This window comes from Peromyscus californicus, unplaced genomic scaffold (assembly GCF_007827085.1).
Source record: "Peromyscus californicus insignis strain IS unplaced genomic scaffold, ASM782708v3 Scaffold_11__1_contigs__length_118956290, whole genome shotgun sequence".
Taxonomy (NCBI): domain Eukaryota; kingdom Metazoa; phylum Chordata; class Mammalia; order Rodentia; family Cricetidae; genus Peromyscus; species Peromyscus californicus.
In genome coordinates, this window is record NW_026294402.1 from 14500313 (window position 1) to 14525313 (window position 25001).

At 41.7% G+C, this 25001-nt stretch overlaps 1 protein-coding gene across 1 annotated transcript in view; it reads right to left on the reverse strand.

The window, feature by feature from the left end:
- Positions 1-25001, reverse strand: part of Muc16 (mucin 16, cell surface associated) — a 188228-nt gene that overhangs the window by 61522 nt on the left and 101705 nt on the right. The window contains exons 41-51 of the mRNA XM_052726120.1: positions 24317-24384; positions 22383-22555; positions 22226-22261; positions 21295-21419; positions 20636-20703; positions 16061-16233; positions 15056-15091; positions 12517-12641; positions 12348-12415; positions 11158-11327; positions 10658-10693 (exon numbers count right to left, since the gene is read on the reverse strand). Of these exons, the coding sequence (XP_052582080.1) occupies positions 10658-10693; positions 11158-11327; positions 12348-12415; positions 12517-12641; positions 15056-15091; positions 16061-16233; positions 20636-20703; positions 21295-21419; positions 22226-22261; positions 22383-22555; positions 24317-24384 (1078 nt within the window). The remainder of the gene's footprint in view (positions 1-10657; positions 10694-11157; positions 11328-12347; positions 12416-12516; positions 12642-15055; positions 15092-16060; positions 16234-20635; positions 20704-21294; positions 21420-22225; positions 22262-22382; positions 22556-24316; positions 24385-25001) is intronic.

Sequence of the window (25001 nt, forward strand, 5' to 3'; positions counted from 1 at the left end):
CGCTTTGTCTTGTTGACCGCGTCCTTTGCCCTACAAAAGCTTCTCAGTTTCAAGAGGTCCCACTGATAAATTGTTTCTCTCAGTATCTGTGCTACTGGTGTTATATTTAGGATGTGATCTCTGGTGCCAATGCATTGAAGACTATTTCCCACTTTCTCTTCTATCAGGTTCAGAGTAACTGGATTTATGTTGAGGTGTTTGATTCACTTGGACTTACGTTTTGTGCACGGTGACAGATATGGATCTGTTTGCAGCCTTCTACATGTTGACATCCAGTTATGCCAGCACCATTTGTTGAAGATGCTTTCTTTTTTCCATTGTAAAGTTTTGGCTTCTTTATAAAAAATTATGTGTTCATAGGTGTGTGGATTAATGTCAGGGTCTTTAATTCAATTCCATTGTCCACATGTCAGTTTTAATGCTAGTATCAAGCTGTTTTTATTACTGTAGCTCTATAGTAGAGCTTGAAGTCAGGGATCGTGATGCCTCCAGAGGTTGTTTTATTGTACAGGATTCTTTTGGCTATCCTGGGTTTTTGTTTTTCCATATGAAATTGAGTATTGTTCTTTCCACGTCTGTGAAGAATTGTGTTGGTATTTTGATGGGGATTGCATTGAATCTGTAGATTGCTTTTAGTAAGATTGCCATTTTTACTATGTTAATCCTGCCTGTCCATGAGCATGGGAGATCTTTCCATTTTCTGACATCTTCTTCAATTTCTTTTTCAGGGACTTGAAGTTCTTGTCATACAGGTCCTTCACTTGCTTAGTTAGAATTGCCCCAAGGTATTTTATATCATTTGTGGCTATTGTAAAGGGTGATGCATCTCTGATTTCCTTCTCAGCCTGTTTGTCAATTATATATAGGAGGGCTACTGATTTTTTTGAGTTAATCTTGTATCCTGCTACATTGCTGAAGGTATTTATAAGCTGTATGAGTTCCTTGGTCGAATTTTTGGGGTCACTTATGTATACTATCATGTCATCTGCAAATAGTAAAAGCTTAACTTCTTCCTTTCCAATTTGTATCCACTTGATCTCCTTTTGTTGTCTTATTGCTTTGTCTAGAACTTCAAGTATTATATTGAATAAGTATGGGGAGAGTGGACAGCCTTGTCTTGTTCCTGATTTTAGTGGAATCACTTTGAGTTTCTCTCCATTTACTTTGATGTTAGCTGTTGGCTTGCTGTAAATTGCCTTTATTATGTTTAGGTATGTTCCCTGTATTCCTGATCTCTCCAAGACTTTATCATGAAGGGGTGTTGGATTTTGTCCAATGCCTTTTCTACATCTAGTGAGATGATCATGTGTTTTTTTTCTTTCAGTTTGTTTATATGGTGTATTAATCGACAGACTTTTGTATGTTGAACCACTGTAGCTAGAGTTTTCCTGCCTGGCCCACAGTCAGGACAAATCTCTCTCACCTGCTAGTCCCACAGCCGCTCAGACCCGACCAAGTAAACACAGAGACTTATATTGCTTACAAACTGTATGGCCATGGCAGGCTTCTTGCTAACTGTTCTTACAGCTTAAATTAATCCATTTCCACAAATCTATACCTTGCCACGTGGCTCGTGGCTTACCGGCATCTTCACATGCTGTTTCTCATCATGGCGGCTGGCAGTGTCTCTCTGACTCAGCCTTCCACTTCCCAGCTTTATTCTCCTCCTTGTCCTGCCTACACTTCCTGCCTAGCCAATGGCCAATCAGTGTTTTATTTATTGACTAATTAGCAACACATTTGCCATACAGAACATCCCACAGCAAACCACCCTTGCATTCCTGGGATGAAGCCTACTTGATCATGGTGGATAATTGTTTTGATGTGTTCTTGGAGTCTGTTTGCCAGTATTTTATTGAGTATTTTTGTCTCAATGTTCATGAGGGATATTGGTCTGTAGTTCTCATTCTTTGCTGCATCTTTGTTTGGCTTGGGAATCAGGGTAATTGTAGCCTCACGGAAGGAGTTTGATAATGTTCCTTGTGTTTCTATTATGTGGAACAATTTAAAGAGTATTGGTTTTAGACTCAGAAGGACAAACATGGTATGTACTCACTCCTAAGTGGATACTAAATGTGAGGGAAGGGATGTCCAGACTGCAACCCACAACTCCAGAGAGGCTAGCTAACAGGGAAAGACCCTAGGAAGGACACATTGATGATCCTGTGAAGGAGAAGTGGATGAGATCTACATGAGTGGACTGGGTGTGGGGAGGTGGCATAGGGCAAGGAGTGGGGGATGAGAACATAGGGAAATGGGAGAGTGAAGCTGGAACAGGGATAGAGTGGGATGGCAGGGAGGAAGATACCATGATAGATGAGGACATCATGGGAATAGGAAGAGGCAGGGTGCTGGGGAGGCTCTCAGGAATCCACAAGGTTGTTCCCACCTTGGTCTGCTGGCAGTGGTCCAGAGGGTGCCTGGACCGGTCTACTTGGGCAACCAGCCTAGCAAATAACATAGATGTCATCATAGAGCCTTTGTCCAGTGACAGATGGAGGCAGATACAGAGATCCACGGCCAGGCACCAGGCTGAGTTCCGGAAATCCAATTGATAGAGAGAGGAGAGATATTGTAGGCGAGGGACATCGAGATCATGATGGGAGGATGTGCAGAGATGACTGGCCACACAAGTGGAAACCCATGAACTGTGGACTGGTGGCTGTGGAGCCCCCATGGGACTGGACTAGGCCCCCTGGACACAGAAGACAGTTGTTTGGCTCAAACTGTTTTGGGGGAAACCAGACAGGGGGATCAGGATCTGTTCCTGGTCTATGGGCAGGGTTCTGGAACCCAGTGCCTGTGGTGTGACACCTTGCACAGCCTTGGTGCAGTGGTAAGGGGCTTGGACCTGTCTAGGCTCAGTGTGCTGGGCTCTGCTGACTCCCCATGGGAGACCTCAATTTGGGGGATGTGGGGATGTGGGGTGGCTTGGGAAAGAGGGCTGGGGGTGGAAGGAGGGAGGAGGGAGGAGGGGGAATCTGTGGATAGTATGTTGAGTGAGTAGAAAATTTCTTAATAAAGTAAAATGAAAGAAAAAAAAGAAGTAGGAAACAGCAGGATACAGCTAGTAAATATTCAAATCTGGGTAAGGCCAGGCATGGAGTAATACTGAGATTATTAATTTTAATCTCTATTAAGTAATGACTGCATGGGTAGCAGTAACAACATTATCATGCTGGTTTTCTCTCATGCTGTAAGACTTTATTACAATAAAAATAGTGTTATCAGGGAAAAAAAAGGGTATTGGTATTATCTCTTATTTGAAGGTCTGGTAGTATTCTGCACTGACACCATCTGGTCCTGGGCTTTTTTTGGTTGGGAGACTTTTAATGACTGATTCTATTTCTTTAGGGGTTATTGGACTATTTAAATAGTTTATCTGGTCTTCCTTTAACTTAGGTATGTGGTACCTATCCAGAAAATTATCCATTTCTTTTAGATTTTCTAGTTTTGTGGAGTAGAAGTTTTTGAAGTATGACCTGATGATTCTCTGGATTTCCTCAGTGTTAGTTGTTATGTCTCCCTTTTCATTTCTGAGTTTGCTAATTTGGATGCTCTCTCTCTGTCTTTTGGTTAGTTTGGATAAGGGCTTGTCTATCTTGTTGATTTTCTCAAAGAACCAACTCTTTGTTTCATTAATTCTTTGTATTATTCTCTTTGTTTCTATTTTATTGATTTCAGCTCTCAATTTGATTATTTCCTGGCATCTATTCCTCCTGGGTGACTTTGCTTCTTTTTGTTCTAGAGCTTTCAGGTATGCTGTTAAGTCACTAGTGTGAGATTTCTCCAATTTCTTTATGTGGGCATTTGGTGCTATGAATTTCCCTCTTAGCACTGCTTTCATAGTGTCCCATAAGTTTGGGTATGTGGTATATTCATTTTCATTGATCTCTAGGAAGTCTTTAATTTTTTTCTTTATTTCTTCCTTAACCCATTGTTGATTCAGTTGAGCATTATTCAGTTTCCATGAGATTGTAGGCTTTCTGTAGTTTTTGTTGTTATTGAAATCTAACTTTAAACCGTGGTGGTCTGATAGAACACAGGAAGTTATTCCAATTTTTTGTATCTGTTGAGATTTGCTTTGTGGCCAAGTATGTGGTCGATTTTAGAGAAGGTTCCATGGGGTGCTGAGAAGAAGGTATATTCTTTTTTGTTAGGATGGAATGTTCTGTAGATATCGATTAAGTCCATTTGAGTCATAACATCAGTTAAGTCCTTTATTTCTCGGTTAAGTTTCAATTTGGCAGATCTGCCCAGTAGTGAGAGTGGGGTGTTGAAGTCTCCCACTATTTTTTTTTTCAGAGCTGAGGACCGAACCCAGGGCCTTGCGCTTGCTAGGCAAGTGCTCTACCACTGAGCTAAATCCCCATCCCTTCTCCCACTATTAATGTGTGGGGTTTTACATGTGATTTAAGCTTTAGTAATGTTTCTTTTACATATGTGGGTGCCCTTGTATTTGGGGCATAAATGTTCAGAATTGAAACTTCATCTTGGTGGATCTTTCCTGTGATTAGTATTAATGTCCTTCTTGATCTCTTTTGATTGATTTTAGTTTGAAGTCTATTTTGCTGGATATTAAGATGGCTACACCTGCTTGCTTCTTAAGACCATTTGATTGGAAAGACTTTTCCCAGCCTTTTATTCTTAGGTAGTGTCTATCTTTGAATCTGAGGTGTGTTTCTTGTATGCAGCAGAAAGATGGGTCCTGCTTTCATATCCGTTCTGTTAGCCTCTGTCTTTTTATAGGTGAATTAAGTCCATTGATATTAAGGGATATTAATGACCAGTGATTGTTAATTCCTGTTATCTTTTGGTGGTAGTGTGTGTGTGTACTTCTCTTCTTTGGGTTTTACTGCTGTGGTGTTATCTATTGCCTGTGTTTTTGGGGGTATATCTGACTTCCTTAGGTTGGAATTTTCCTTCTAGTGCTTTCTGTAGGGCTGGGTTTGTGGATAGGTATTGTTTAAATCTGGTTTTGTCTTAGAATGTCTTGTTCACTCCATGTATGATGATTGAAAGTTTTGCTGGATATATTAGCCTAGGCTGGCATCTATGGTCTCTTAGTGTCTGCATTACATCTGTCCAGGTCCTTCTGGGTCTCAAAGTCTCCATTGAGAAATCGGGTGTTATTCTGATGGATTCACCTTTATAAGTCACTTGGCCTTTTTCCTTTGTTGCTCTTAATATTCTTTCTTTATTCTGTATGTTCAGTTGTTTAATTATTATGTGGCGAGGGAACTTTTTTGTTGGGTCTTGGCTGTTTGGTGTTCTATAGGCTTCTTTTGTCTTCATAGGCATTTCCTTCTTTAAGGTGGAGAAAGTTTTCTTCTATGATCTTGTTGAATATATTTTCTGTGCCTTTGAGTTGGTATTCTTCTCCTTCCTCTATCCCTATTATTCTTAGGTTTGGTCTTTTCATCGTGTCTCAGAGTTCCTGCACATTTTGTGTTATGACTTTTTTGGCATTAGTATTTTCTTTGACTGACGAATCCATTTCCTCTGTTGTATCCTCTACACCAGAGATCCTTTCTTCCATCTCTTGTATTCTGTTGGTTATGCTTGCATTTGTGTTTCCTGTTCGTTTACTCATTTTCTAGTTCCAGCATTCCCTCTGTTTGTGTCTTCTTCATTGTATCTATTTCCCTTTTCAGGTCTTGAACTGTTTCCCTCACCTGTTTCATTGCTTTTTCATGATTTTCTTTAAGAGATTGTTTTCTTCTGCTTTTTTATTTGTCTTTTCCTCTAGTTCTTTATAGATTTCTTCCCATTTTTTGTTTGACTTTTTCTCATTTTCTTTATTGATTTCGTCTACTTTTTTGTTTATCTTTTCCTCAATTTCATTTTTTTTGAAAGGCTTCTAGCATCTTCATGATTCTGTTCTTAAGGTTGCTTTCCTCTGCTTCTTCTACCTTGTGATGTTCAAATCTTGCTGTTGGAGGAGGGCTAGGTTCTGGTGATGCTGTATTGCTCTTTATGTTGTTATATGTACTTCTGCCTTGATGTCTGCCCATCTCCTCGTCTAATAGGTATAAGGAGTGCCTGTGTCTGAGCGAGTTGCTGTTGGTCCACTCTGTGTTTGTTGTGTCTGTGTCTCAGGGGGCCCTTCTGGGTCTAATCTTAGCTCTTGGTCTGATTGGTGCAGGGAGCTTCTGTGTTTCAGCGAGCTGCTCTTGGGTCAACCCAAGCTAGTTGATTCTGTGACTTACGGATTTGTTCTTGGTCTTATCAGGGCTCTTGGTCCAGTCAGAGCTGACAGATTCGGCGTTTCAGGAAGCCTCTCTTGGTACAATGAGAGGTGGCAGATTCTACTTCTCAGAAAGCCACTCTTGGTCTAATCAGGGCTGGCAGATTCCCTGTCTCATGAGTTTACTCTTGGTCCAATGATGGCTCTTTGTCCAATGAGAACTTTCTCTTTTCCTGGGCTGGATGGAACTCTCTGGGCTGAATGAGAGCTCTCTGGGCCAGATGGGAGCTCTGGCCCGGATGAGAGCTGGGGGCTGGTCTCCAAGTCTCAGGAAGTGGCAGGGGTCTCGGGCGGATGGGTGTGGGGGCAGGGCGCATAGATTGCAGGGTCTGATGGGGGGTCTTGGAGAAGGGGAACCTTCCTGTGGGAGCCCTGCCCGCTGGCCGGCAACTGGGGCCAAGTTGGGCAGGTCTTCCCCAGGATGGCTGGGGCCCAGTGATGGGACCTAGGGGCAGGCCTCCCTGGGTATGAACCCAGTCGCTCACCTCTGGTCCGGATGGGAGCTCTCACTTTTGTCTATTTCTTATATTTTGGAAATTTGCTAGGAATTATAGTAACAAATGCCTTGAGTTGTAGGTAAATTATCATTATTTCAATGATAATTGAGTGTAATTTATTCCTTTACAAGGTATATAATCTTTATTCAGTATAATGACAGTGTTCACAGCTAAAATATCCCCTTTCATGAGTTCTTTAAGTTTATATTGGCTTCGTGAAACATGAATTTTAATATATTTTTTTAAATCACAGCCTTCTCATTCTAATGTCTTTTGAACATGTTTTCATTTGTTTACTTAGTTTAATCTCTGTTTTGAAGATGGGAAATTTTTTACTTTTTTTGTTTCTACATACTGATTGTTAAAGTCACTGGTGCCTAAATGGGTTAAGTCTAATGAGTGTTCAAAAGCTGGTAGGGTAATTTAAGAAGACTTTCAGTCTCCCAGCTACAGACTTAGCCAACCCCAGAAAATTACAGTGTTGTTAATGCTGTGCTGGAGACATCTTCGAATCAACCCAAACCAGATATATTAAGTGAAAAAACTGAGTTGTGGTTCTTTAAGAGAAGTTATTTCTTTCTGACAGATCTCCTGGATTTTTTTAAAATAAATATTTTTATTTTATAATTAATTTAATTTTACATATCAGCCATGGATTCCCCTGTCCTCCCTCCTCCCACCCACAGCTTCCCCCCCCCCCATCCACCCCCATTCCCACCTCCTCCTAGGCAAGGTCTCCCCTGGGGATTCAGCCCAGCCTGGTAGATTCAGTTGAGGCAGGTCCAGTCCCCTCCTCCCTATACCAAGGCTGAGCAAAATGTCTCAGCATAGGCCCTAGGTTCCAAAAAGCCAGCTCATGCACTAAGGACAGGTCCTGGTCCCACTGCCTGGGGGCCTCCTAAACAGTTCAAGCTCGTCAATTGTCTCACTTATCTAGAGGGCCTAGTCCAGTTCCATGGGAGCTCCTCAGCTATTGGTTCACAGTTCATGTTTTTCCACTAATTTGGCTATTTGTCCCTGTACTTTTTCCAATCATGGTCCCAACATCTCTTGCTCATATAATTCCTCCCCTCTCTCGCCAGTTGGACTCCTGGAGCTCCATCTGGGGTTTGGCCATGGATCTCTGCATCTGCTTCCACCAGTCACTGGATGAGAATTCTATTATGACAGTTAAGGTGTTCGGCCATCCGATCACCAGAGTAGGTCAGCTCAGGCTTTCTCTTGACCATTGCCAGTAGTCTACAGTGGAGGTATCTTTGTGGATTTCTGGGGACCTCTCTAGCACTCTGCTTCTTTCTATTCCCATGGGGTCTTCATTTATCATGGTGTCTCTTTTCTTGTTCTCCCACTCTGTTCCTCAACATAAATCCAGTTACTCTAAACCTGATAGAAGAGAAAGTAGGAAGTAGTCTTGAATGCATTGGCACCAGAGATCACATCCTAAATTATAATACCAGTAGCACAGACACTGAGAGAAACAATTAATAAATGGGACCTCTTGAAACTGAGAAGTTTTTGTAGGGCAAAGGACACAGTCAATAAGACAAAATGACAGCCTACAGAATGGGAATAGATCTTCACCAGCCCCACATCTGACAGAGGGCTGATATTCAGAATATATGAAGAACTCAAGAAATTAGACATCAAAATACCCAACAGTCCAATTAAAAAATGGGCTACAGAGCTAAACAGAGCATTCTCAACAGAAGAAGCTCAAATGGTTGAAAGACATTTAAGGAATTGCTCAACATCCCTAATCATCAGGGAAATGCAAATCAAAATGACTCTGAGATACCATCTTACACCCGTCAGAATGGCTAAGATCAAAAACACTGAAGACAGCTTATGCTGGAGAGGTTGTGGAGCAAGGGAAACACTCCTCCGCTGTTGGTGGGAATGCAAACTTGTACATCCACTTTGGAAATCAATATGCCGCGTTCTTAGAAAATTGGGAATCAACCTCCCTCAAGACCCAGCTACACCACTCTTGGGCATATACCCAAGGAATGCTCAATCATACCAGAAGGACACATGCTTAGCTATGTTCATATCAGCATTGTTTGTAATAGCCAGCACCTAGAAACAACCTAGATGCCCTACAACTGAAAAATGGACAAATAAAATGTGGTACATATACACAATGGAGTACTACTCAGCAGAGAAAAACAATGACATCATGAGGTTTGCAGGCAAATAGATGGAACTAGAAAATATCATCCTGAGTGAGGTAACACAGACTCAGAAAGACAAACTGGTATGTACTCACTCATAAGTGGATATTGGATGTAAAACAAAGGATGACTAGACTACAACTCACAACTACAGGAAGGCTACCTAGTAAAGAGGACCCTAAGAAAGACACAGGGATCACCCAATGACAGAGAAATGGATGAGATCTACATGAGCAAAGTTGGAGTGAGGGGGTTAATGAAGGGCAAAGGTCAGGGGGAAGTGAGCTTAGGGGAGCGGGAAGTCCCAGTTGGATCTCCTGGATTCTTAAGAGCAACTGATACTGGCAAATTTTGTTGGGAATGCAGTCTCAAATGTACATGCAGGTTTATGCAAGCACACATGCGCACACACACACACACACACACACACACACACACACACACACACACACACACACACAGAGGTGGGTTTGGGGAGGCAGACCAAAATGGAGACAGAGACAGAGAAAGACGGGGAAAGACAGGGAGACAGAGAGGGTCAGTTTACTCCTACAAGAATAGCAATCCACAAATTTTATTTTCTTGTGCAGTTTATTTTCATAGGAAATCTAAATTCACTTCTTTCTTTCCTACACTTTCTCTGCCCCCTTCCCTTCCATTTCTCCATCTTCTCCTCCCATCCCTCTGTTTCACCTCCTCCCTCTTTTTCCCTCTTCCTTTTCCCTGTCTCCCATCCTTCAGCCCTCCTCCATCTCTCCCTGTCCCTCCCCAACCTCTCTGTCTCCTCCTTCTTTTCTCCCTCTATCCTACTATCAGTACCAGTATAAAAGATGGAGAGAGAGAGAGAGAGAGAGAGAGAGAGAGAAATGTGAAAAAGAAAAACAAAATTAAACCATCTCAATCAACCAGAAGTCACCCAATAACTTATTCAACAAGAGCTTTAGGACCAATCAAATAAGGACAATTTAATGCATAGTTGCAAATAACCAAGTACTTTCCTAGCTTTGTTCAGAATTTGTCTGTAATTGCTTCCCCATTGTCTTTCTTTAGAAGACCTGAACCACCTTTGATTTGGTTTTTCTCACTTCACAAATTATTACTTGCTCAAATAAATTCTTTAAAAGAAAAAATGTTATTGTGCCTTAATTTATTTCTTAAGGACAACAGCATCAGGTTTGTGAGAGAACTAAAATGGAACCCATGCAAGTGTCAGTGTGATAGGAGATGGTGTGTGGGTCTAAGTCTTCCTCACTCAAGGAGCCAGGTGAGGAGGGTGCTGTTTCTCTCACTGAGGTGTTGGGGGATGCTGGTGATGGTGAAGTTGAGAGTGATGAGTGCCACCACTGAACCGCTGACTAAGGAGCAGGTGAAGAAAGAAGCTCCCAGCCTGGAACAAAGCAGTGAACGAAGCTCTTCCCAGATATAACCATGGGATACTGTGAGACTAACAGTGTCTAAAACAGAGGATATTCTATAACTACTCTTAAGTTATTAAGACCTGCCTCCTTCATTCTTCCAAGTAACATTTATTGTATATGTATGCAAGGTTCTTCAATAGCCTCTATAGGTCCAAAGATTAACAGACAACAGTCTTTCAACCTTTTGGCCAGGGAAGTGAATGCTAGTGGGAGATGACTATAAAATCCAACCAATGATTTAAAAAGCTCTTTGGAAAAAGCACCATTTTCAGGATCCCTGAACTTGGAGGCAGAACCTAAGCAATGACAGCCAGAAATACTCACTGGTGGTAGCTGGGGCTGCAGCTCCAAAATGGTAACCTGCACAGAAAGAAAATGTGAGGGACTTGTGGATGAATATCACGGATTAAGGCAAAAGGAGAATGTGGAGTCTTTGGGGGTAAAAGCAGAGGCAAAGGCTTTACCCTTGCTCTTAGCCAAACAACTGAGATGTGGTTCTGAAAAGAGAAACTGGGATGCTGATGGGACCAAGATCCCTGTTCATTCAGAGCAAGCATTCTCCCTGGCTCCCCGTGGTGTTTTTGAGTCATCATAATAAAGAGAGAGCACAGACACAAAAGGAAGGGAAATCATTCTAGAGAGAGGGCTGAATTGCTCAGTGCTTCAGCGAAACCTGAGAATCTGTGTGTGTGTGTGTGTGTGTGTGTGTGTGTGTGTGTGTGTGTGTGTGAGAGAGAGAGAGAGAGAGAGAGAGAGAGAGAGAGAGAGAGAGAGAGAGAGAGAGAGAGAGAGAGAGAGATCATGGCTTAAATGTGGGATCTCACCGTTGATGTAGAGACTGTTCTGGTCCAGGGTGTAGGGACCCAGACGGGTGATGCCATGGGTCTCGTGACTCAACTCCCAAAATAGCTGATCTTGGTCTAACCCAGGTCTCATGGTGTCGAAATGGAAGGTGCAGATTATGTCCACTCCTGTGGCTCCATAGTTGTCAGACCTAGAAGAAAGACATGAGAGATTGAAACATTGAGGTCGGTTCTTGAGCACTTGGGACATTGAAAGCAGGGGGCAGAAGGAAGAAGGCTGAAGATTATGAAGGGGGTGGTAATAAAGTTATAAAGTGGGTCTCTAGTGTCTCCTCTGAGTCTTTGGACATGGAGGATCAGAAATCAGTGTGTGTGTGTGTGTGTGTGTGTGTGTGTGTGTGTGTGTGTGTGATTAGACTCAAGCAAGCAACACAGAGTATATGGGCAGCTTCGAGGATTCTGCTTTCTCACATTGGTGAATCAGGGTCTCTCTGTTTTCTGATGAACTGCATACTCCAGGCCAACTGGCTGGGACATTCCTCTCTGTCTGTCTCCCACCTCATTGTATGAGTATTAGGATTACTAATGCATGCCACCAAATCTGGCATTTTATGTTGATTCTGGGAATTAAACTCATCATCAAGCTTGCCTTGCAAATGCTTTTACCCACTAAGCCATCTTGCTAGCCCAGCATCCTGTACTATTTTTCATTTTAGTTGTTATTGTTCATTCATTAGTACCTTAGGGTTTCCAGTTAGGTTAAGCTGACTGACTTATTTCATCTGCCTGTTTCTTCCAGGAGTGAGTTCTCTCCTATTGTTGAATCAGGGTTTCTCTTTTTTGCCAGTGCTGGGTTTACAAATGTTTGCCACCACATCTATCTTTTTATGCAGACTCTAGGGGTTGAGTTCACTTTTTCATGCTTCTATGGGAAGCATTGTACCAAATGACCCATCTCTCTAGAACTTCATAAAATATTTTGTTTATAATGTATACAGGAAAGTTCTTCTAAGAGACTCTCATTTTAAGTAGAATAACACTTGAATTTTCTACATTAAACAACTCCTATTAGTAAGTTGTAACTCAATCTACACACTATCTGGGAAAGAAGAAAGTGTTAGAACGTCAGGGTGGATGGTAAAATGGGATGTTAGAAGTACATGATCTCTGCTGGCTGTTTCACAATAGTCCATTCCATCTGGGGGTCTTACCTGAGTGAAGACAATCTGCATCCAGAATAGTGTGGGGCAATGCTGGTCTTATTGAGTAAGGTCTCAAGCTGATGGAAAAATAAATAAATAAAAAGAGTTAGCAAAAAATATAGATGAGGCTTTGTTAGGGATTTGTAAGGTAGTTGGTGGGTTTCTTTGAAGGACTCACCCAATAATGTAAGACCCTCTTAGTGGAGTTGAACTTCAAGGAACCGGGATTTCCCATCTCCTCTGTATAGTGTAAGTTGGTGATGGTGAAGTTGAGAGTTATGGGTACTATGACAGTACCATTGCCTATAGTAGTGGGGAAAATAGAGAATCCCGATTTAGAACTGGTAATGACCAAGGTTGCTTCTATTTCTATGTGACATTATTGGTCTAATAGATTTTGAAGCAGGGCACATTCCAGACCTGCTTAAACATTAGAATTGGAATCTTTCTTCATGCATCCAGGAATAATTTGTGTGTGAAAGGCTGTGTGATAAACTCTTTAGATCCAAAGATGAACAGGGAATCATCATCTAATGTATAAACCAGGAAGTTTGTGGTGATATATTGTGTCCCCCAATATATTGTCCATCCTAATAAACTTATCTGGGGTCAGAAGACAGAACAGCCACTAGATAGACATAGAGGCCAGAAAATGGTGGCACACACGCCTTTAATCTTATCACTTGGGAGGCAGAGATCCATCCAGATCTCTGTGAGTTCAAAGCCACACTGGAAACAGCCAGGCATGGTGACTCATGCCTTTAATCCCAGGAAGTGATGGGAAAGCAGAAAGGTATATAAGGCATGAAAACCAGGAACTAGAGCTGGTTAAGCTTTTAGGTTGTTAGCAGAAGTTCAGCTAAGATCAATTTGGATGAGGACTCAGAGGCTTCCAGTCTGAGGAAACAGGGTCAGCTAAGGAATTGGTAAGGTGAGGAAGCTGTTCTGCTTCTCTGATCTTTCAATGTTCACCCCAATACCGAGCTCCAGGTTTTTTTTTATTAATAAGAACTTTTAAGATTCATGTTACAGAAGCTAGCAGAAGGGCAGGTAGGAAAATCATGAGAGTGACCCAACCAATGACTAACAAAAACTCTTTAGAGAAAGCATTATTTCATATGTGACAAAAAGCACAGCTAAGAATTGCTAGAATCTAACCAATAAGGAAAACACTCCAGGCATCCTGGGTAAAGGCATGCAGGAGAAGAGAGCCTGGTGAATTAAAGGAACTTAAAATTACTTTACTATGGCCAGAGGGAAGTACAGGTGTGAGATTTGCTGGACCCTCCGAGCTTATTCCAGAGAGGCAATGGTTAAGTAGCACAAAGCTTTGGGTGTGACTAAGAACAAATAGAATCACTCAAATATTATTTATAAGAAAGGAATTCTATAGATACAAACACATCATAAAGAATGCCATAGCTGCTATGTGGAAGACATTAGGAAGCCAGAATAGAGGCTGCTATAGTCTTCCTAGGGAAAATAACGCTGGTTTCAATAAAGTCTAAATGGTGTAACTACAGAGAAAGAAGAGGCTTGGGAGTGCTCGCAAAGGGACAAGAGATGAGATTCCATGACAGTTGGATGTGGGAAGTGAACAAGAGGAGGGGTGAAGGTTGGCACTCTGCCTCTGCCCTTGGTAATTATGAGAAGAACATTTGGAGGACAATTGTATCTTCAGGATGAGTGACTGTGATGGTTCCTGTTGATGGTCAGTTTGATAGACACTAGTGTCACCTGGGAGATAGGCTTAGCATACTTGTAGGAGATTATCTTGATTATATAAATTGATACGTGAAAACACATTATAGCTCTGAACAGGATCTTTCCATGGGTGAGGCACCCTGTCATGTATAAAATGGAGAAAGGGCACTGGAGCACTATCATGTATTCATGATTCTGTTTTCCAATTGTGAATGTGATGTGACCAACTGTTTCACGCTCCCACCACTTTAACTCTATGATGGACTATATCTTAAACAGATAAAAATAAGGCCTTCCTTCCTTCTTTCCTTCCTTCCTTCCTTCCTTCCTTCCTTCCTTCCTTGAGATGCTTTGATCAGAATACTTTATCACAGTAACAGAAAAAAAAAGTAAGTAAGTTGATGGTCAAAGAGACCTGAATGATATCTAGGAAATGTGTAGTCCAATGCTCTGGAACTCCTTTGTGGTACTGACTGGGATCAGAATTTGGATCCTGAGTAACTAGATTGAATAACAGAAAACAAAATTTTCAATGCAAAGGTAGATGGGCATTGAGAGATGAAATGATTTGCTTGCCTTATTGGTACCAATAAGAGCATGTATCCCTCCCTACCTGTGGAATTGGTTGTAGGGGATGGAGCAAGAGAGGAAGCTGGGAAGGATGTGGTAGTCATAGGTGTTGAGACAAAACAAAAACAAAAAACCTAAGATGAGGAATGAAATACAAATTGTGACATATCTTTAAGGAATGGCAGCAGCCTGGATGACTATAGCCAAGAATCTATGTTTTGTTTTATGACATCTATTGTTTGAAATTTGCATCACCCTTGGGTTGTGTGCTTTGGGGAAGGGTGGGTGAATCTTATTCTTTCTATCTTAGTCTACATTTCTATGAACCTTTTGAACTCCTGCTCATTTAAAGTGGATAATAGAAGAAAGGTTGGCTCATCCAGCATCTCATATTTGTGGAGAAAGGAGGTGGCTAGGGACATGTAGAGGTCTGAAATACTCACTGTTAGGGATGGTATCTGAGGCTGGATGGGTGTAACCTGTAGAGACATGAAAAAGTGATGAGGAAAGAGAAAGATTGTCAACAAAAAAGCAACTTTGGGCATGAACTAAGCTCTCTGCCACAGAGCATTTTAAATTACTGGAGTTTCTAAGTCTGTCTTAAGAAAGATGTTATTTCCCATTTTACTTCAGACTGTGTTTGTAGCATGCCTTTAGCCATGGAGCTCACCCAGGAAGGAAGAAGAAATCCACATTCAAACATGACCTTTTATGTTAAAGTAGGAGCTCCCAGTGTAAAAGCTATGGAGAAAGCACCCTAAGGGGCTGGTTGTGAACTCCACTCTTCTGTGTTTTCCAGAGAGGAAGTGCCTATATCTGGGACAACAGCAGGGAATAGATCTCTGCTCACTCAAGGTAGACAGAGGGTGAGGCTGAGGTGTAGACAGTAGGTTCTTGGATTCCTCCATTTCTAATGTCTGGGTTGTATATGGTAGAAAATTTCAAGCTTTACAGACATCTGAAACCTCATCATACTCACTGCTGGGGTAGTGACTAAGCTCTAGTGGGTATAAGCTGTACAAATGGAGGAGTAAGGGTCTAGGGGTCAGATAGAAAGGAGATAAGAAGTACATGTGGCTTGCTGAACAGCAATAAAGGTGAGCAGCCTGTAATGCTTAATCTTGGCTGTCAGGTTGATGGGATTTGGAATAACCTATGAGATTACACATAAGTGTGTTTGAGACAGCATTTCCAGAGGAGTTTATTTAAACAGGGAAGACGCCTACTGAACGTGGGTAGTGCCATTCCACGGCTTTAGGCCCTGAAGTGAATAAAAAGGAGAAAGCAAAGTGAGCGACAGCATTCCTGTCTCTCTGCCCAGGTCTTCTGTGCCAGGAAGAACTATATCTTTTCTCAAACCCTGAGCCAAAATTTATCTTCCTTTCCTTAAGCTGTGTTTGTTAGGTGTGTTGTCTCAGCAGAAGAAAAATGGCGAATACTCATCTCACCATTAACATAGAGACTGTCCTGATCCAGAGTGTAGGGGCCCAGCTGAGTGACACCATAGGTCATCTTGCTCAACTCCAAGTACAGTTGCTCTCTGGCCAGGCCCTGACCTATGTGGTCAGGGTGATAGGTGCAAATTGTGTCCACTCCAGTGGCTTCTCCATCCTTCCTGGGACTGGGGAGAGAGAGTAAAAGTGATAATCATAAATGGTCTTGAGAATTTTTGGAGTTGAACATAGGAAGAGGCCATCAGGAGTAAGAGGTCTGGTACAGAGGCAGGTATCCAGGCTTAGCAGAGACTAAGAGATTATGAATATTCACCCCTAAACTAGACACTTTTTTTTTTTTTTTTTTGGTTTTTCGAGACAGGGTTTCTCTGTGTAGCTTTGCGCCTCGAACTCACAGAGATCTGCCTGGCTCTGCCTCCCGAGTGCTGGGATTAAAGGCGTGCGCCACCACCGCCCGGCAAACCAGACACTTTTAGTACTCCCTTTTTACAATCAATGCCTGGACAACACTGAACAAGTAGAGGCAGAAAGAAAGTAACAACATCCTCAACAAAGAAGTTGAGGATGAGTCTATCTTCTGGACTTGACATGGCTACTATACTCATGAACTCACAGTAGCTGTTTACTTGCACAAGAGAAGAATCAAGTCAACAAAACTAGCATATATGAGGGTCTTACCCCATTCCTCTGGAACTATTAGCAGTTGATAGCTGCTGGGTAAGAGAGAATACTTTTTATATACATACATATTTTATCATTTCTTTGAGAATTTCATACATGCATACAATGTGTTTTGATCACATCTTCCACTCTTCCCTCAAGTTCTTCCAGATCTACCCCTCCCTCTGCCTTCTCCCAATTTCATATCCTCTTTTTTCTATACCCCACTGAGGTCAATATATGCTGCTCATATAGTCATGGGTATTGGGTCATCCACTGTAATGGAAGAAAACTGACTTACACTAGAATCCATTGATGGTCAATAGCTTCTCAACTAGGGTCGGGGGCCTCATTAACCCCTTACCACTCCATGCAAGAATATTAATGTTTGTAATAACAGCTACTGTGAGTTTGTGAGTGCCACACTCTGGTATTATCTATAAGCCCAATATCTGGCTTTGACAATTTTTCTGCCCCTTCTTCCACAATGGTCATTGAGCCTTGGGAGAAGGGAGTGTGACAGAGACGGCCAGTTTGTGGCTGAACACTCCACAGACACTTATTCTCAGTGCTTTGGCCAATTGTGAGTTTCTGCATAAGCAGCCATCTATTGCATAATGAAACTTCTCTGGTGAGATCTGAGGGTTGAATTCATCCATGGATATAAAGATATGGACTTAGAGGACAGTTGGATTCCATGTGTATCCATCAAAATAATAGTTGTAAATTAACTTGGGGTATATGAACTACCAACCATGGGCACTTGATCAGATTTACAGTACCATGCATATGTTTCCTCCAGCAGAGATGGCCTTAAATCCAACCAGAAAGTGACTGGTTACATATTGCTGAGAAGCTTTTTTTTTTTTTGAGGGAATTTGCACTGGTAGGTTTCCAATGTTCCAGTGGATGACCTTTCACCCATGCACATATGAACAACACTAATAGGACTTAATAGGTTATCCAAATAAAGAAGAGGTGGAGTTGTCAGGGATATGTGTTAGGGGAAGTAAGGAGGACTTGAATGGGGTAAATGGGGGGTAGATATGATAGTTCATGTATAATATAATATTACATATAGATATCTCTCTCTGTATATTTCATCATGTACATGTACTTCCCCAAGAAGAAAGAATAAATAAAAATTATTTATTTCAAAAAATCCAAACCTTGATCCTTTTAACACATTGACATCATAGTTTGGGACTGTGAGATGAGTGAAAAATACTTATGAAATGGTAAGACTCAAACTCTAATGCTCATGGCAGGGGTACAGTAGAGCTCATGATTGAGGCAGATGAAGAATTGGGATCGGGGACTCAACCTAGTACAGAAGACATCTTTCTTTCTAACCTGCAAAAAGATTTTAACATCCAATAGAAATACTTCCCCTTGAGCCTAGGGAAGGCAAGCGAGGAGAATGAAGAAAAAGTAGTGTATAACTGTTATGGACTATTACTTTAACTATGTTAAGATGTGTTACATTTATTTATGCTGCATTTGTTTAATGATGTAAAGGTGTGTTGGTTTTGTTTATGCTGCATTTGTTTAATTATGTAAAGATGCACTGCTCTTTCACCTTGCCTGCCTAAGGCACCTGATTGATCTAATAAAAAGTTGAATGGTAAATAGCTAGGCAGTAAAAGGATAGGCAGGGATGGCAGGCAGAGAGACTATGTCAGAGGGAGAGTCTAGGCTTGGGGGGAGGAGAGAACAAGGAAGAAAGAGGGACCAGGCAGCTAGGCAGCCACCAGGCAGCCGGACACAGAGTAGGAAATACAGAATGAAAGAAAGGTAAAAATCCCCATGGCAAAATGTAGATAAAGAGAAACAGGTTAAAATGAGTTATAAGAGCCAGCTGTGACAAGCATAAGGCAAAGCCAAGCACTCATAACTAATAATAAGTTTTTGTGTCATAATTTGGGAGCTTGTTGGTGGCCCACAACAACGTCTGCTACATATAACCACTATAGAAATCAGTATAAAAGGGCTTCTCAAAAAATTAAAATAAAACTTCCACATGACCAAGCATCACAACTCCTGAACATATAGCTAAATGACTCTCTATCCTGCCATAGAGATGCTCATTCATGTTTATTACTTCTCTATTTACAACAGCAAGGAAATGGACTAACATAGATGTCCACAAACAAATGAATAAATAATGAAAGTGTGGTAACTATTTTCAATGAAAGTTTATCCATCCATAAAGAAAAATAAAATTTGAATGCAAATATATGAGATTGGAGAATATTACATTAATATGACATAAGCTCAGAAATACAAGCATATGTTCTGTCTCAAATTTCTGATCCTAGCATCTAATTGTTATATATGCATATTTATGTAAGAGTGAGTTTGTGTAGAATCCAGGAAACCATGAGAAGGTGGAGAAAGTGGCTTTAAGTGAATGGGATGAGGAGGGTAATAGGCTACATGTGATATGAAAGTGCAGGGGGAAAGAGTGCCTGTGGAAGTGTTTAAGCAAGAATGGAAGGGAGATGGGGGAGAAGAAAGGAGAAGTGTCAATCAAAACTAAGTGTGTATAAAAATGCTGTAAGAAAGCCTGCTACCTTGTAAGCTAATTAATTTTTTTTTGAGGCAGAGTTTCTCTGTGTATCCCTGGTTGTCCTAGAACTCACTCAGTAGACCAGTCTGACCTGGCAGGAATTAGAGGCATGCACCACCACCACTCAGCCATTTTTTTTATTGGGAGGCTGAAGTTACACCTCAGTGGTTGCTGAGCTTGCTAAGGACTTGCTTGAGTTGAGTTCCTAGCACACGTATCTACTCCCTGTAACTCCAGTTCCAGAGTATCTATCACCTTCTTTTGGCCTCTACAGGCACCTGACACTCACATGCACATCCCCATAAACAGACACATATACATATACATAATTAAAATTAATAGAAATCTTTTTTAATTAAAAAATATATCTGGCCCATGAAATTCTAAGACTCTCTGGGGGCAGGATAAGAAGACTCCGGTAAAATGGGAAGCTTTGTAGGGAGATTAGAAATCAGATGAGTTCTGGAGTACACTGTCTTCTGGCCTAACTACTTCTTTGAGACAAGTTGGTGAGAAGGACAAATGTCAGCACATTTTGAGACTGAAACTTGCATCCTCATACTACGTAATCCGGAGGCCTAGCTCATTTTTGAATATAGGTGGTGTCTGGATAGGAAAATGAAGCAACTGGTGATGTACATTTGTATTTGTTGTTTTAATATTTTGTTGTATTTATTGTTATTATTTTAACTTTTAACTAAAATATTAAAGGTATTTTACTTTATTTTGAGACAGGATTTCTCTGTGTAGACCTGGCTGTTCTGGAACTCACTCTGTAGACCATGCTGACCTTGAACTTACAGAGGTTCACCTGGCTCTGCCTTCCGAGTGCTGGAATTAAAGGCATGCACCACCACTGCCTGACTACAGATTTATTTTTATTTACTTTTTTTTTTTTGTGTGTGTGTGTGTGTGTGTGTGTGAGACCATTGTATTATTCATCCATCTGTTGTTGGACATATGGGCTGGTTCCCTTTTCTTGCTATAATGAATAGAACAGCAATAAACATGAATGTGCAAGTTAGAGATGCATTTTTTCTAGGGAAACCATAGAAATAGAATTGAAAGTATGGGATAATGGGTCTTCTTGTGAAAGAGAGAAAAAGGAGAGAATCTGGAAAGTGTACTCAGAGTTGGTGTCTTATTTTACTGGTAGACTCTGTAGGGGCTTGGAACAGTTGCAAGGGAAAATGGTGATATCAAGAGAAACATTTGACTGGGGCCCCCTTCTGAATACCCATGTGTACTGGGCTATTGAGAGAGAGGCAGGAGGGATGTAGGTCACATTGGTGGGCCTGAGAGCACAGTGACAACTCTGGGGTGACATTCTAAGAACTTACCTGAGCAAAGTCAGTCTGCAGCCAGCATACAAAGGGCCTATGCTGGTGTTTCTGAACAAGGACTCAAGCTGTAAAAATAAAGTAGAAGGTAAGGCAATGGGATGGGGGACCAAAGGATAGGGCTTATTCTTTGGTGAAGTGATCATCCATTGGTGATCCAGAGTGTTGGTAGACATAAGTAGGACCCACATGAGATGACTAGTGGGATGAGAAGGACTGAAGTTAAGTGGGCATGGGTGAGAGCTGTGGGGCTGGAGAGAGTGTGGATATAGAGATAGGTAGAGAGGCCTGGAGTATGGCAGACATGGCTGAGCACAGTGGAAGTGACCAAAGAGGAGTGCTAGAGCTGGAGAACTGGGGCGAGACTAGAATGAGGTAGACAGAGCTGAAGACGGATATGTGGGATCATAGAGAAGGTGAGGCTGAAATGACATAGACTGATCAGAGGTGTTTGGAGCTGGAGTTTGGTGGGAAGGATGCAGAAGGAGGTTGGAGAAAGATAGGTGGGGCCAGAAAGAAGATAGGTCTAGAGAGAGGTGTGAGGGGATGGAGTTTGGTAGGCAGACTGTGGAAGGGTGCTAGAGAAAGGTCGATGGGAATAAAGAGGATGCAGGGCTGGAATGAAGTGAATAGGGCTGGAGAAAATTCATGGGACTTACTAGGCTCTGCAGGATCCTCTCTGTGGTGTTAAACTTCTTGGAGTCTGGGGGCTGCATGTCCTCCTCGTAAAATAGGTTGGTGATGGTGAAGTTGAGGGTAAATAATACCAAGGGTGATTGTATAGCTGTTGGTGGAGAATGAGAAGAGAAGCTTTTTGGTAATCAACACAAGGAAGGCAGAGCCTGAGGACACAGTCCTGACTCTGGCAACATCTCACTGGAGACTACAGTGGTGAGTGAGTATCCTTGGCTCACTAATTTTGGGCAAGGTTAGACCATCCTGTGCTTCAGGCCAAGGGAAAGAATGTGGGAGATGGCTCAGTGGGCAAGACTGTTCATTCTGCAAGCATGAGGCCATGAGCTCTGTATCCAAGTACACATAGAAAAAGGGGGGCATGGTGGCTTATACTTGTAATCTTAGTACTGGAGAGATGAAGACATTTTGAATTCCTGGAGTTTGATAGCTGGATAACCTAGGTGAGTATGTGAACTCCTGGTTCAATGAAAGACCTGCCACAAAAACATATGGTGAAGAATGATAGAGGAAGACATGTCAGGTCAATCATTGACCTATATATGCATGTAAATATGTGGAAGTGCGTCAATATAGACACATTGCATACACATACAGCTCAATAACCCCCCAAAGAAAGAATGAGAAGTTACAAAGTGTAAAAGGGATCTCTTCATCCAAGATTCTCATTGTATTTCTATAAATTGTTCACTAATTTCTTCCACACATTTATCCAACTATAATTTAGTAATGTTTCTCTGTTGTCAAAAAAATGAAAGGATGCACTCAACTCCATGACATGATTTCAAGGACTTCCTAACCTGTGTACTTGACCACTTCCTTTTCTCTTTAACTAGATATATGGTCAGGACCTCATGCTTCTTCCAACTGTAATGTGGGAGGATTTTAAATACTCACTGCTGGTGCTGGTTACTGCAATCTGGTGTGTGTAACCTACAGAGTGAAATTAAAGGAAAGAGCATAAGGATTGGTACATGGAAAATGAATAAAGGATGTTCTTAGAGGGGGACAATATGGGCTTTGCTGCAACAAAGTTAAGACGACCACAGCTTACCATTGACATAGAGACTATTCTGGTCCAGGGTATAGTGACCCAGTTGAGTGATGCTGTGGGTGAGCTCTTCTAGTTCTGAATATAGTTGCTCTCTGTCCAGATCAGTGCCTGTGGAATATTGGTGGTAAGTGCAAACCATGTCTACTTTGGTAGCCTCTCCATTCTTCTTTGGCCTGGAAAGATCAGATAGAGAAGACAGCAATAAGTGGATTGACTAATGAGGAATGCTGTGATTCTGGGAACATGACAGGAAATGGCTTGTGGAAATGAGAATACTGATAGAAAGGTAGAAACTATATATATTTGGTGGCTATTCCATCTTTTTTAGCTACTGGATGGAAGGATCCAGGAATGGAGATAATGGGGAGCATTGAGTGAGGTTCTCTGACAGCAATATGAGAAAACTGTAGAAAACGTTAGAATGCTTGAGGTGCTTGTGAACAGGACCCACCCTGCTGCCTTAATTCTATGGTGAAAATGGCTCTACTTTCACTTCCTGAACCCAAGATTCAGTGGTGCCCTGAATCTTATGATCCATTATTATCATGGCAAACCAATTCTCCTCCTAAAGGGAAATCTTGTTAGATGTCTGCTGGGATCCTTCCATGGATACCTAAAAGCCTATGAAGGAAGACTCCTGTATCTCCACATGATCCTTAATCTGTCTATAGCCTGTTCAGTTTTGGCTTACCTCTCTACCTTTCACTTGCAGCTGAGTACTTCTTCCCTGCATGTACTCTACCCTTTCCTAGGCTTTCTCTACCTGCTTTTCTTTTTCTTTAGATTTTCTGGCCATCATATACCTGTCTTGAGGCATGAGATGCAATCTCTCATTTCCTTCTTAATTCCCATACTTCCCTAATCTCCCAATTCTTCAATATTTTCTCTTGGTTTCAGTTTCCCATCTACAAAATGGGCATAGTGATGTTATCAAAATTTTTTTAATCTGCATAAGATCAAGCCAGTCACAACTTTAGTATGGATGGAGAGGAGCTCATAAGGGGCCATTATTAGTGGGAGCACTATTGGTAATTGATGGTGGTTAGAGTCCAAACTACTAAACCCAATGACAATAGATGGAGAAAGGAAAGCATTCCATGATTAAACCACATTTAAGCAGTATCAACGTACAAAACCAGCTCTAATGTTACAAAAGAAAAACTTCTAAAAAAGTTATCCACATACCCCCCAAAACAGGCATGATCCCTAGGGTGGAGCTATTGGGAAGTGGGGGATTGTTGACACTGAGTGAGAGGTTTTTAAATCACTGTGGGGTGTGTACTCAAGGAAACTGTAGAATTCCCCTTGTTCCTCTTCCTCAATTTTTCTTTTTGTCTGGACACGGTCAATTTAGCCCTACTGCCCCTCTACAAACCAAAAGCAATGATCCATCTGATTGTGGATAGATGCGCCTCTAAAACCTTGATCAAAATTAAACTTGTCTCTTAGGTTTATGATGTAGCTCAGTTGGTAGAGTGCTGATGTAGTGTTCATGAGACTCTGAATACCATTATTCTATCACCATATACACTGGTCCTGGTAATATACACCAGTAATCCCAGCACTTGAGGTGAAGACAAGAGAATCATAAGTTCAATTTCATGCTCAGATACATACTGAATTTTTGCAAGTCTGGCTGTTTAAAAGACAACAACAACAAAAAACAAACAAACAAAAAGCATTTTCTCTTTGTAAGTTGATTATTTCAGAGATTTTTTTTGTTTTGTTTAGTTTGGGTTTTGTTTTTTGTTTCTGTGACAGAAACTAATACATACTACATGGAATATTGAAGTTAAGAAGAATGAGAAAGTATAGAATCCAGTCTAACCCAGGGGCTGCAAAAAGGCTGAGACCAAAAAGAAGACCTAGCTATAGAGAAGTATGTATAGAAACTCCACCATGCCTTCCTGGGTGGTCTTCTCTACAGGTCTCACCTGAGTGAGGTCAGTCTGCAACCAGAATACAGTAGGCCAACACTGGTGTTTTGGAACAAAGGTCTGAGCTGTGAAGAAGAGAGAAGGTTCAGTTAAATATACAGTCTGAGTAGGGAAACAGGAAAGAGGTCAAGAGAGAAGTGTGATGCTTGAAGGAGTGGGTTGGGGAATCAGTGGGTGTGGCAAGTGAGGATGTGGCTGAGACTGAATGGGTGAGAGAGGCAGTGGGGATGGAAACCAGTTAGAATCTGTAGCAAGGGTACTCATGAGTGTGGAAAATGTGTGTGTGTGTGTGTGTGTGTGTACCAGTGGCAGGGCAATAAAGGGAAGTAAGCAGACTTTAGTGGGAAGGTTGGGCAAGTGGAAGGTAGACAGGACTAGAGTGAGTTGGTAGGCCCTCAGTGACTGTCACAAGAAGGGAATGAGTGGGGATAAGAGAGGTGGAAAGGATACTAGTGGGTGTAGCAAGAAAAAAGTAGGAAGGTTTGGGGTAGGTGGGCCCTGTACTGATGTGATATGAGAGATGTGGGCAGACACCAGAACGAAGGACAAGAGGGGGAAGTAGGCAGTGTTACATGGGGGGAGGGGCTTTAGTGAATGGATTGGGAAGCAAGACATTGGTACAGCTGGAGCAAGTGGGTAGAACAACTGTGGGTAGTGCAAGGGATGTGGGTATGTCACCAAT